Source organism: Osmerus eperlanus, chromosome 12 (genome assembly GCF_963692335.1).
Source record: "Osmerus eperlanus chromosome 12, fOsmEpe2.1, whole genome shotgun sequence".
Taxonomy (NCBI): Eukaryota; Metazoa; Chordata; class Actinopteri; order Osmeriformes; family Osmeridae; genus Osmerus; species Osmerus eperlanus.
This window is the reverse complement of record NC_085029.1, coordinates 15,554,625-15,568,655: the sequence shown is the minus strand read 5'-3', so window position 1 is coordinate 15,568,655 and position 14,031 is coordinate 15,554,625. Positions and strand designations below refer to the sequence as shown.

At 42.4% G+C, this 14,031-nt stretch overlaps 1 protein-coding gene across 2 annotated transcripts; it reads left to right on the top strand.

The window, feature by feature from the left end:
* The first annotated feature begins 1,784 nt into the window (after positions 1-1,784).
* Positions 1,785-12,379, top strand: lrrc4bb (leucine rich repeat containing 4Bb). 2 transcript variants are annotated; one of them, XM_062475188.1, is made up of 3 exons: positions 1,785-2,167; positions 6,169-6,744; positions 6,870-12,379. In XM_062475188.1, exons 2-3 carry the CDS (start codon positions 6,502-6,504, stop codon positions 8,856-8,858), a joined length of 2,232 nt encoding a protein of 743 aa, XP_062331172.1. In that variant the 5' UTR covers positions 1,785-2,167; positions 6,169-6,501; the 3' UTR covers positions 8,859-12,379. The 2 variants fall into 2 exon arrangements, with proteins under 2 accessions (XP_062331172.1, XP_062331171.1); XM_062475187.1 differs by having other exon boundaries at positions 6,166-6,744.
* The last annotated feature ends 1,652 nt before the right edge of the window (positions 12,380-14,031 follow it).

Genomic DNA, 14,031 nt, shown 5'->3' with positions numbered 1-14,031 from the left:
GGGAGAGAGAGAGAAAGGGAGAGATAGAGAAAGGGAGAGATAGAGAAAGAGAGAGTGGGAGTGGGAGAGAGAGAAAGACAGACAGAGAGAGAGTGTGAGAGAGAGAGAGAGAGAGAGAGAGAGAGAGAGAGAGAGAGAGAGAGAGAGAGAGAGAGAGAGAGAGAGAGAGAGAGAGAGAGAGAGAGAGAGAGTGAGAGAGAGAGAGAGAGAGAGAGAGAGAGAGAGAGAGAGAGAGAGAGAGAGAGAGAGGGGAGTGAGAGTGAGAGAGGGAGAGATGGAGAGAGAGAGAGAGAGAGAGAGAGAGAGAGAGAGAGAGAGAGAGAATACAGGATGTGAGGGGTCCTTTAGGTTAATGTCTCCAGTCTAACTCCATAAGAGGCAAGGGGGAAGGGGATTCACACATAAAACCAAAAATAGAAAAAAGATGCTTCTTGTGAAAGTACTGAATAAAGTGATAAAAATGCTAGGTGGAGATGTTTGCTGAGACAAGCTGTCACTGTGTTGCAATCCAAAACTACCACGTGGATACGATGCATGGTCATAGAAGGAACAAGGTAATTCATTGTTATAAAGGTCACTGATGTGAGGAGAATTAGAAACACGCCAGGAGTCAATATTTGGAAAATTGTAAAGAAGTTTGCCTTCAGACTATCTTGTTAAGACAGACATGCTTAATTAAAGATGAGCTGTACAGGGGGCCATGCATACAACACACATGGCCCATTCATTTCTTTTGAGGCAGAAGCCATGACGTCTGTTCTACAGGGTATACAGGTTAGATTTATGTAGGATATCAGCTTTTAAATTAAGTCAAACGCAGATGAGGAGGTCATTGGTCTTTAGCAGTATGCTTGAATGTTAGAAACCAGGGGTGCGTTTCCCGAAAGCGTCGTAAGCCTAAGTTGATCGTAGAATCCATCGTAGGACGAATCTTAGTTTTACGGGCCGTTCCTAAAGACATCGTAGCTAAAGTGTCTCTTGAAAATTCGTAACTCTTGAAAGTGCATAGATTAGCCTACTCCTTACGAGCATGTTTGGGAAACGCACGTAAGAAATATCGATGGTTTCGTTTTTTGCTCGATCATTGCTACGATCCATCGTTATCGGGAAACGCAGCCCTGGCTATTTCAAAAGTCTTTGGCTTTGGAGGAAACCGTAATAATGCCAGTATGCTGTGTTAATTAATTCCACCATCACAAAGCACTAATTGTCTGGTGTGTTATTGTATTTGTTCAACCACGGTCCTGCACATGATTATGCCCTAAGGGGATGATGGTTCCCTGAGGGATTGTGGTGAAGGAGGATGTGAAAGAAAATATCACATCTCAAATTTGTTTCCAACTCTATGCAGATAAACGTGATCACCTCTTCTGAATGCACTGATTCCAGTTATCCAGGCGGTCAGTGATCAATGCAACTGCTCAGTGCTACTGCTGAGTCACATCAGCAAGAACCTCTCTGCTCTGTGGTCACTGTGGCCCTGTGTCAAAGTTTTCCACCATTGCATTGAGCTTTCAGAGTTGACTGTGTATGTACTCTCACATCCACATGTAAGGACACTGTCACACAAATACAGCACAAGCCTCGACGTCACGAATTTATTATTGATATATGTGGTAAGAAATCGCCTACATGGGAAATGTCTTGGTCATGGCCATCTATGAACGTCTGGCCCGTGGTCCCTTCTACGAGCTTTACGTCCAATCCGTGGCATTCAGCTACATTCCTACGGAATGTGCGTAAACTGCCGCTTATGCTGGATCGCAAAATACTCTGCCCAACGGGCGCCTTCGCGTTTGCTGCCTGCGCGCGTCTCCAAGGATGAGAAGATGCTTGGATGCATTTCGTTCACGACCTCGTTTTTAAATCAACTAATAGATGTATATATTTAATAACACTTGTGTCTCTTTGCTCCATTTTCTTTTTTGTGGATTCCCGTTTTAATTAATTAACCTGCTATTATTCGCGTATGTTGCCCCCTCGTTGCGTTTCCTCTGCGGAAGACGAGAACAAGAGCCGAGCTCATTGCCGTGGCGTGGAAGCGAGCGAATCAATTTAGGGAAGAGAAAAGAGAGATAGAAGGAGAGAGGTTGGGAAAACGACGAGAAGAGAGAGAAGGAAAGGAGAGAAAACGTCGACCAAACGCCGCAGCAACTAAAACATAAAGGTATGCCTTTTAGATTGTACACAGGTAGAAAATCTCTGAAATGGCCGTCGTTGTCAATACAGTCTATATCTTTTTTTTGAACCGTAAAACGATAGCAGACCAGCTGATAAGACCGCTGTATTAACTTAAAGGGCATTTGTAAATTGTACATTGAAAAAACTGCAGTTTATTAGATGCTGCAAGACAAGATGATGTTGAATGACATTTACATGATTGTTTTCCCCAAAAGGTGTTGTAAAATCCCGACCCTCTTATTCATGTCGAACATTTCTGAAGGATAATTTTTGTACCCACTGCTACGACATTTATTCATTTTTATGTCAGTTGTGAAACTATCATTATTCCATATTCCAGTCAGTCGATGCAAGCCATTTTGTAATGCAGCATGTGCAGAATTAGGCCTTTTCTAAGAATTTCAATTGCGTTCCGTAGTAGATCTGTACCAGTAGTGAGCAGGGCTGCATTGATTCAAGATAATGTTATCATAGTGTTGAAAATGCAGCTGAAAAAAGGCAATAGATTGTTTAACACTTGGTTGGGAAAATCTTATTTAAATATGTATTCCCAAGTTTCAAAGCCATACAGACACAATTTAAATCTTGGCAATAAATCAAAGCAAATGACATTTTGGCCCCAAACCAAATTTTCTCTAACACACTGATTTTCAATGTTCATGTGAATATATGGCGCCTCCTCCTACCCGGATTCCCACGTTCAACAACTCTGAATCCATTTAGTGTTGTCATAGTTACAGTAGATGATGTTAGCCCTGCTGCACCTGTGTCGCTTTGTACCCATCTTCGACCAGCTGTAAATATCAGGTTTAATTGAGCCTTGTGTACGAGATTTCCACATCATATAGCCCTCGGATCCAGTATATTACACACAAAGCCAGAATTTAGCTCAGCAGAAAACGATGATACCTAAACTCAGGAGAATAAGCAGTGATAGAATAACGTGATTACAATGATGTGATTGGTTTGTAGCAAATTGGTCAGCTTGCAGCTAATTTGTCTTTTCACGACTGAGCGCTTTCCCACAGCACTGATTGAGCAGATCGATATCTACATGGGTGCAACCAGTTCTTGACACGGGAAATGAATAGGTTCAGAGGTAAAGGAGGCTGCATGACTGAGAAGGTTAAAACACACCACCACTATGAAGCATTTAGGTTTAGATGGGTGACTGACATGATAATAAATGGCCACCAGTGATGGCCATTAGATCGCTTCCTGTGAACAAAGATGTAGTTTTAGTTTGTCAAGGTGTGAAATGGTGCATTGTTAATATTTTTTTATTATTTCTTTTCGGTTGCTGTTGCTATTGACGCTTTCACGAATCATGAATGCAGTATAGGACTCCTTTAATAGGTCTCTTTAGGAACATTTCTAGTTCAGAGTATAGTTTTTTCAAGATATCTGTACAAGAGAATGCAGTTTCATCATTACAGATCCAAATTGTTTTGTTGTTTTATGCTTTTATAGGAAAACTTGTAATGATTTCCAGTCCATGTAATGCAAGGCTGGGGTTCATAATAAAATGTTTTGTATGAAGATTCATGGTACAAAAAGGAAGATTTTTTTTTATTGTAGGCAATAGAATCTACGCAAAAGATTGAAATCTAGGCTAGGTCTATATAATATCCACAATAACTAGTGTCCTTACAACTGTTTGATGCATTAAGAGTACACAATTCTGTGCTTCAAATGTCTGTTTGGGAATCTGATTTGGTTTACAAACAAGCGCAAGGGCACACATATGAATCTATTCATATGGTTTTAAAGAGTTGAACTCATTACTTCCCTGTCAATGACTGGAGGTTTAAATGGGCTTTAGATGTGTTGCTCAAAACACATTTAGGCATTGTTATATGTTTCTTTATATCTAAAGCTGTACAAGTAAGTTTTCAAGTCACAAATTGGAATTGTGAAGACTAATCAATGTGACCTTTGCGAGTCCAATTACACACCTCTGATTAAGTTCAGAGGATGGACTAGCCACTCCTCAAAACTCTGGCCGGAGAAAGGGACTCCTAAATGAGGGAGGTCCACAAAATGTGTGAGAAACACGAACAGTAGCTTACATACCTGTAAAGCCTCTGAACTGGTCCGCTGATTTGCGAGCGGACCATTTGCGATGTTGTGGAGGTCATGATGTCTCTTGATCTGAAAACTGGTGTTGTTCTTCTTGTTTTATCACTCAGAGATCATGAAACATGAAATACTGGTTGTCTGAATTTCTCTCTCATGTCATTAACAATGTGGTGGATGGTTCAATAGAGATGTGTTTGTTAGTGTGTGTGTGTGTCCGGGGGGTCAGATGACTGAACGGTTAGGGATTCGGGCTATTAATCATAAGGTTGCCGGTTCGATTCCCGGCAATGCAAAATTACGTTGTGTCCTTGGGCAAGGCACTTCACCCTACTTGCCTCTGGGGGGAATGTCCCCGTACTTACTGTCAGTCGCTCTGGATAAGAGCGTCTGCTAAATGACTACATGTAAAAATGTGTATGGGGGGCGGGGGGCAGGCAGAATGTGGGTGGGTGTTTTAAAGTGTGGTTGTGTGATCAGGGGTGGAGAACATCACCCCAGTCTATATTTAGCTACCATACGCCTTGTCTTACATATTTAGCATTAAACTGCTTCCATTGTCGCTACCTCTGTTAACGAAGGATATCTCTACAAAGCTGCCAAGTATGTGCGTTTACGTGTGTCAATCTACACTTTACACAGCTTACAGCTTCAACTTGTGTGTCAGCTGACAGTATTAAACTGACGGCAAGGGAACTGATCAGTTTGAAAATGATGGATGTTCATTTACTGGCTAACTGCACATCAGTATTGTAGGGTAGGACACTGGACAGTGAAACACAAGATGGTGAGTGAGCCGGTTGCCACAGCAACCGGGTTTCTAGGAGCGCATGCATCCGAGTGGTTGCATAGGACAGGGAAGGTTCTATGGGCTAGCTATAAGCCTGGGGGAAGCCCACCATCTTCATCAGAGAGTTAAACCACCGAAAAAGTCTGAAAGAACAGGGTGGTTTCATTTTATGTCTGCTGTGTGCATAAAACGGCAGCTTCAGTCCCGAATTACATAATCTACTTAAGTGACTCTGACTAAGGTCTCCATCTATGTCTTGAGAAGACAGGACAGGGCAGTATGCTCTTGTGTTTGAGCCTATTCTGGCACTGCCGTCATCCAAGAGCTTGTAGTGATGGCTTGGTAGCATGCAGAAGATGATTCTGAAAATATTTACAGCCTACGTAGTTGGTGAGAGAAAGCCTGGACTGCAAATTAGCGTGAAAAATACACTTGTATTTTCCGGATGGAATAGCATAAACCCCAGTGATATCTCTGGATGGAAGGTGTGGATATATCTTGTTCCTGAGTTTCTTCCTCTTCTTCAGACTGTGTTAAATATGACCCCGATCTACTGACAGTATCGGCCTATGTCGTTATCTGTAGTGTGGCTGTAGTGTGGGTCAAGATCAATCGAGTCAGGTGTAGGCTTAGAAATTGTTTTGTTGTGTGGCATGTGCGTGATTTAAAAAAACATATATGCTTATTTCTTGCTAAGGAATCGGCAGATTGTTAATTTGCACTGTAATTCATGTGCAGTATTGATTAGCCAGTTCAATGACTAAGAATTTCTCTCACCCTGATGTGTCTCGGTATTTTTGAACTTTAGAAAATGTTGGAATATTTGAAACCATTTGAAATCATAAAGCCAGACGTTTATATAAACCAATAAATAAAATGTCAACTGACTCATCAGTTAGGCTACAGGCTATGGTCAAAACCCTGCCATGCATTTAATGCAATCTTGTGTTACTACATGACATGACAGAGAAATGTTACAGCACGGTTTTAATTCTTAGTCACATTCTTTGTGTCAGTGCAACAGAATTCAGCTTTATGCACATTACTAATACTGGTAATATGCACTTGACTGACCACGCTTTGTCTCTCTCTCTCTCCCTTTCTCTCTTTCTTCCCAGAAGTGAGGATCAAACTTCACTGAGACATGCCATTCAAGAAACATTCATTTTTTATTCAAATGATTGTCATGGGAACTAAGTGTACATATTTCTAAAAAAGAAATACATGCACAAATTCAAACAGACACAAGAAAACTAGAATGAGGAAACATTAATGATAGATCAAGAGAACATTTAATTTGGCATCAATCTGTCAATTTAGTAAAATAGTCATTTAGACTGTTTCCTGCTATGGAGGGGTAAAAATGAACACAAAGACAACAAATTAATGATCTTCTACTGGAAGTGACTTAATCAATATAATAGAAATAGGGGGTGGGTCATGACCCAGTTGCCATGCGTGTTGTCATGGTGACCAGCCCCTCTTCCCCCTCCCCCCTCCTCTGGTTGGTCCAGTTTTTGTTGTGGTTCCACCACCATGGACCTCAGCTGACAGAGGCTGCGCCCCCATGCCCTAGCCCCTGTACCTGCTCCAATCAGGCCAGCCGTGTCATTTGTACAAGAAAGAGTTTAGATGGGGTACCAGAAAGCATTTCTGAGAACACGAGATACCTCAACCTACAAGAGAACACAATTCAGGTAAATAGTATGGGAATCATTCAGCATATTTGTTTAAAGTCTAAACTATTGACACAACAGAATAATATAAATACATCACACTGTGTGACTACAGTTTGCCTTCATGTATGTGTGTTCATCACCAGGTGATAAAGTCTGAAACCTTTAAGCACCTGAGGCATTTGGAAATCCTGCAGCTCTCCAAGAACCATATCCGACAGATAGAGGTGGGGGCATTCAATGGCCTCCCCAACCTCAACACGCTGGAGCTCTTTGACAACCGTCTCACAGTGGTGCCATCCCAGGCCTTTGAGTATCTCAGCAAGCTAAGGGAGCTATGGCTACGGAACAACCCCATCGAGACCCTGCCAGCCTTCGCCTTTAACCGCGTTCCTTCGTTGCGCCGCCTTGATCTCGGAGAGCTGCGCAAGCTGGACTACATCTCCGAGGCCGCCTTCGAGGGATTGGTCAACTTGCGTTTCCTGAACCTGGGCATGTGCGGGCTGAAGGACATCCCCAACCTCACCCCCTTGGTTCGACTGGAGGAGCTGGAGCTGTCCGGAAACCAGCTGGGAATCGTGCGACCCGGCTCCTTCCAGGGTCTGGTGTCCCTCCGCAAGCTGTGGCTCATGCACTCCAGGGTGACGGTGATCGAGCGCAACGCCTTCGACGACCTCAAGAATCTGGAGGAGCTCAACCTGTCCCACAACTCCCTGCACAGCCTGCCACACGACCTCTTCACCCCCTTGCACGTGTTGGAGAGGGTCCACCTCAACCACAACCCCTGGGTGTGCAACTGCGACGTGCTGTGGCTCAGTTGGTGGCTGAAGGAGACGGTGCCCAGCAACACCACCTGCTGCGCCCGCTGCCACGCCCCTCCGGGCTTGAAGGGCCGCTACATCGGCGAGCTGGACCAGAGCCACTTCACCTGCTACGCCCCCGTCATCGTGGAGCCGCCCACCGACCTCAACGTCACCGAGGGCATGGCGGCCGAGCTGAAATGTCGCACCGGGACCTCGATGACCTCTGTCAATTGGCTCACCCCGAACGGTACCCTCATGACACACGGGTCATACCGAGTCCGCATCTCGGTTCTGCATGACGGAACCCTGAACTTCACCAACGTGACCGTCCAGGACACCGGCCAATACACCTGCATGGTGACCAACTCCGCCGGTAACACCACGGCAACCGCCGTCCTCAACGTGTCCGCCACTGATCCCAGCAACAGCTACAGCTACTTCACTACCGTCACCGTGGAAACCGTGGAAACGGTACAGGAGGAAAATTCAGCCAGACAGTACATCAACGAGACTTTCATCGAATTTCCAGGTCCTACAATGCCAGGAGGGGTACTGGGCGAGGGTAGGTCTGGTGTCACCATATCGCCCTCCCTCTCCTCACTCTCCTCCTTGTCTCCACGAGCCACTAGAGGCACCGAGAAAGCAGTGACTGTGTCCATTATGAACGTTCCAAACATACCTGGCCTGGATGATGTCATGAAGACCACCAAGATCATCATCGGCTGCTTCGTGGCCATCACGTTCATGGCAGCCGTGATGCTGGTGGTCTTCTACAAGCTGAGGAAGCAGCATCAGCTGCACAAACACCACGGCCCCGCCCGAGCCATCGAGATCATCAATGTGGAGGATGAGATTGGAGCCGGGGCAGGAAGTGGAATCTCAGGGGGTTCTACTATGAATTCCGGCTGCGGGGGAGAAGGAACCTTGAGGATACATCACCCGGAGATAGTCAACCTTCCTAACATCGGTCGATCGGATCATCTCAACCACTACTATAAAGCCCATCATTTCAACAACAACGTAATGGGTCTGAGTATTGGATCCGGGGAAGGAGCTGGATCGGGGGGTATCCTTAACAATAAGAATCCATCTCAAATCAACCAGCAAGGTCAAGAAATCCCCATCTCTTGTACTCAAGTGCCCATCTCCACATCTGGCAATGGCATCAACCTCAGTTCTGTGTCTCCACCCCTGCCAATGTCCCTCCCGATGCCCACTATGGGAATACATGGATCTCTCAAGGGTTTCATGGGCCAGAACCCCAATCCACAAATGGAGCCTCTTCTTTTCAAAGGAAACTCAAAGGAAAACGTTCAAGAGACTCAAATCTAAGAACGAGAGAGAGAAGAGAGAGGGTAGTGAGAGAGATAGAGAGAGGAAGAGAGAGAGGGAAAGAGAGAGAGAGAGAGAGAGAGAGAGAGAGAGAGAGAGAGAGAGAGAGAGAGAGAGAGAGAGAGAGAGAGAGAGAGAGAGGAGAGAGAGAGAGACGGGGGAAAAGACAGAGAGGGGATTGATGGCTGGTTTATGCCCTCAACGATTAGACACTAGAGTGCATTGACATAACTCCAGGAGAGAGGATAGACTGACACTGCAATACACAAACACATAGACTGGTCTGCGACTGAGCACTGAGCCAAGGATTACAACAATGGGCCACTTGTGTTTGTAGTAACGATCAAGGCAATGGAGTTAAAAGAATGGACGTCGCTACAATGTAAATCTGTGCCAAAGCAAATGTTTCTTGCGGTTTCTACAAGTTGTATTCACATAGGAAAAGAGTAGCCTTTCCAAGTACTGTAGCTCAATCCCCAAGTCTTTGTTGACCAGTCAGGACTCGTGACATGCACAGCACTTACCACACTGAAGAAGACATTACAGGACAAAATAGGAGGAGATTTCTCTTCCTTCACAGAAAATACTTGTGCCAGACACTCTCTCTCATGTGAACTAAAGAGTATCCCTCGAGGTGACTATGATGTAGGCAGAAGTAGAGGGACACTAAGGTACAGAGCAGTACAAACTACTGTGAAAAATCCACAAATTATATAAATATATTTTCATTTGAATATGTAACATTGCAGACTCCAATGCAGAGATATTTTGGGGGATGTAAGAGCTGGTATAGTTGTTTTTTTCTGTGTGAATAATCAGGGGCGGTAATTGTGAAGGTTGGTTATATGATGTATATGTTTTGAGTTTGGCTACCACTCAAAAACATAAGGGCTCAATTGCAACACTCATTGTGAATCTTTGAATTGGCTGCGTGGCATAAACACAACTCCATTAATGTTGTAGAATGGAATGGAGGACCAACAATTGTCTTTCTGACCAACTTTGATCTGTGTTTCACTTCTTCAACAGTAATCATAACAGACTTAAATCACAGAAAAGTTTGTTTTCTTTACAGAGTATTCTCTGTCTTTGAAAATAGCCAGGTACTTATTTCTTAAAATGACAGCTCTGATACATACTGTATGCCAGCAACAAAGTAAGGTGAAACTATTTTGTGAAAACACAAACATTGAGGTCACCTAATGCAAAGAACTATATGGGCACAGGGAAGTGTTGACAATGTGTTATTCGAAGCAGATCAGTTGTCAGATATTTGCTTTAAGTGAGGAATTTGATATTGCCTCATTGCTAATGGTTACCGTGATCATGCCATTAAATGCTATCATAAGGACAATGAAATGTCTTAACAGTGGTATTCAGAGAGTATTCTACATCCATCTTGGTTTAGTGGAATGGAAATGTATAATAATAGTAATGTTTGGTTGTATGACAAATGTAAGATCCACATTTTTACAATGTAACTTTCATATGTTAATGCCATTTACGCTACTTGCGTTTCAACAATGTATTCATTTATTTTGTTAGTTTGATATAATGTGTACAGTTGTCTAGCCATGTATCATTAAGTGTGAAATAAATCAGTCATATATTGGGTCGTGGCGGTCACTGGCAAAAAACTGACAGACTTTTAAAGAGTGAAGCAGTTTAATACAGGTTTGGATTTTAACATTTGGTTGGGTGTAGAATATGATTCACCTGTGTGTAATACTATGGTAAGATATGTTCTGTAAAATGCCTACAGTACGGTATGAAAGGGTTTTAGTCATGCCTATATTGAGGTACTGCTGGCAACATGCAACTTCTAAAAAGACTACAATTTATGCCGACCTTACCATTCATGTCATGGTTTAACAGGGAACCTAAAATGTTTGTTGCAATTGAGCACAAACTGGAAAAGCAAACATATTCCAGTGAACCGGCCTGTGAAAATGAGATTGGGGATAACCTGTGATGCTAGCTCTTGTATATGAGATTCTGTTGCATCAACATGCTGCTCTATGTAATTAGAGATCAATCCACTCAGAAATTGTTTTTGTTGCACCCCTCTTTCAATGCAGCTCAAACTTTCTGTGCCATTGTGTTGAGTGGGTGAGCTTGGGCCTTTCCATTTATAACGAAGCCACAGTGAGTAGTTATAATAACGACAACCAACATCAACACTAGCAACAACTACCAAAACAAGAACCTTCAGCCCCACCACAACACCGACAATAATAACAGCATCAATGATAATGACAACAAACATATCAAAAACAGCACTGAGTTTTAAAACCATTTCAGTATTTGTAATTCAAGATGCATTCAATTACTATCTTTACTTATGTTTGTAGTCTAACATATAGATAGTAGAGATAAACTATTTAAGTTTGATAAATAGGACTGAATGTTTGAAAGGAACATGCAGAACATTAGTTAGTCATAACTCCTTCTGATCTGGAAAAGAGGTGTTGTCCATGCACTCTGGTCAGTTTGTTAATTAATTACAGACCGTTAGACGTAAATGAAGGATTAACCACACGATCAAATGGGATCACTGATTAATGATATAACTCAGGAAGTGTTCAAACAAGATGGTCTTCTACATTTTACCTCAGTGTAATTGGCTATGGATCTCCTCAGAAATGATGAGTGTATATTATAGTAATGTTGTGGTCCCATAGACACTTCTCCTGGGCAGAGTTCAACTGTTCCCCCACAGAGACGCTACTAGAATATAAATGACGGGTAAAAAGGCAGCATATGGCCGCTCTGTCAATGTGCTACATTTGGTAACTGTGCCGTAAGATTTCAAAGAGCATATTCAATACCTCAGAGCACACCATGTTTGAGAATAAATGGCTGCCCGCAACAGCATAACAAGTGTTTCTATTATCAAACTTTGGTAAGTCTTTTTTCTGATGAACAAAATGTTGGTTTACTGTAATGTTCCTTTCAACTCATTTGTCAAAATGTTTTCAAAAAAAGCATATTATTATAATTCTTATTTTATTCTTATTCTTCTTATTAATGAACACGATAAAGAAAGTACGCAATGGGAGCCACTATAATCACAAAAGGATGTCGCCATTCAACAACACCAGGGAAGATCAAACTGGCTTATCTTGGTCCTCCTGACTGTACTTCACAACATAATATAATGCTGCTTATTGCCTTGATGTTGCAACAGATGGAGAGCCTGTCATTTGTACCGCCCCTTTCTAAAACAGGAGGCCCCATCCCAGATGTCTTTTTTTATTTGAAGTAAAATTACTTCGAATGTGGATTTATCTGAACTTCGCAAAGAAATTGCAAGAAAATGAAATGGAATATTTTAAATGTGAACCATGGACTGACCTTTTGGTAGTTTAAAAGGTAAGATACAGTATTACATTTGAGAAAAGTGAAAACATGAACTTATTTGGAAAGCTTTTTAAATGAACTGAGAGAATGATGTTAAGCTATAGAACACGTATAGATTTCTTTAAATGCAAAATAATAATAAAATGGCATTTTTGTGTTCATTTGTTCTTTTTTTCGTTTATGGTATCTTAATGTGATATTGACATGATTATTATGAACTGTCAACAGATGTCCCTTTGAATTAATCACTCTGGCCCAAATGGTGAGCTTCATGGCAAAAGAAACACTGGCATTGGCACACTGTATTTACACTTCAGTTATTGTCGTAATAAGGACTAAGACTGATTCATCCTTACAATTTTGTCAATGGATGCTGGCTTAATGTGTATAAAATGAATTAATTGTATAATACAACAACAACAATGGCAAAGTCTGCACTATTAACTTGAGTTAAACGAACAGTCTCAGTGGCATGGTCCATATGCCAATGTTTTGTGACGTTCATAGGGGGATTTTATTTGACAAAATGAAAGATTTCTGAACAATATTGGTGTTTGTCATGTGAGTTTTTTTCTTTTTACATTATTTTCAAGAAGTTAAAAGAGGCCAGTCCTTCTTGTGTTTTATTTTTTTGAAATCAAGGCCCTTTGCTACTACCTCAAATAGTTATAACACCTGCAATATTGTACCCAGCAGAGTTTGTTAATCTCCACTGAGCAAGTCAGGAATATTTGTGTAATTATCCTGCAGGGTTTTTCTTCAGAAGGCCCAAAGATCAAAAATAGAGTCGGAGACGGAATATCTTTCAGAGTCAAGGTGGCTTGATGGTTTATTCAGCAATATTCAGTTGGTACAGGAACGACACAAAAAGCAATCACACACAAACACATCTTATTATATAGACTGATATGAGGATTATCTCCCGACCTGCTTGTTACGATTTCACAATGTTTCTAAAAGGTTCTAGAAGGTTCTAAAAGGTTCTAGAAGGTTCTAGAAGGTTCCATCCCACGTTTGGCCAAGGCCAACCTGTCTTCGATAAAGCCAACATGCGTGTGCACTTGCTATCTCCACTCAAAAACCCCTCTCTTATGTTCCCTTTTCTGCTCAAACCCCAGTTCACTCCTTCTACTCCGAGCCCCAACCCTCTTCTCTGGCTTTTGTTCTATGTGTTTCTCCTTCTAAACTTTGGCAAGACCCCTATTTTCCACAAATGAACATAGACATGTTGTCCGGTGTTGGAGTTACTTCGGTTCTGAGCGTTCCCAGATGTTAACCCTTGGCAAATGATCTATTTTTTTGTTCTTGAGACACAAGCACACACTCAGTCCCCCATAATGCTGACTCACCCTGGCTTCTCCTTTCTCCTTCCAGAACATTCTATCTTCCTCTGGCACCATATCTGCTGTTGTCCTCTTCCCAACCTTCCTAAACCCCTGCTTCCACATTCCTTACTGAGACTAGTTCAAGACATGTTTTCTTTTGCACAGAAACCACAGCTCAACCCTAGGCCTGTCTCCTTAGTATCCCTGTATACATTTACATTTAGTCATTTAGCAGATGCTCTTATCCAGAGCGACTTACAGTAAGTACAGGGACATTCCCCCCGAGGCAAGTAGGGTGAAGTGCCTTGCCCAAGGACACAACGTCATTCGGCACGGCAGGGAATCGAACTGGCAACCTTCGGATTACTAGCCCGATTCCCTAACCACTCAGCCACCTGACTCCCTGTATACTACACATGCCTGCCTACCTGCCCTATAATCAATAAACCATGACAATCCTTGCAAACAGAAAATTCACTTTAAATCAC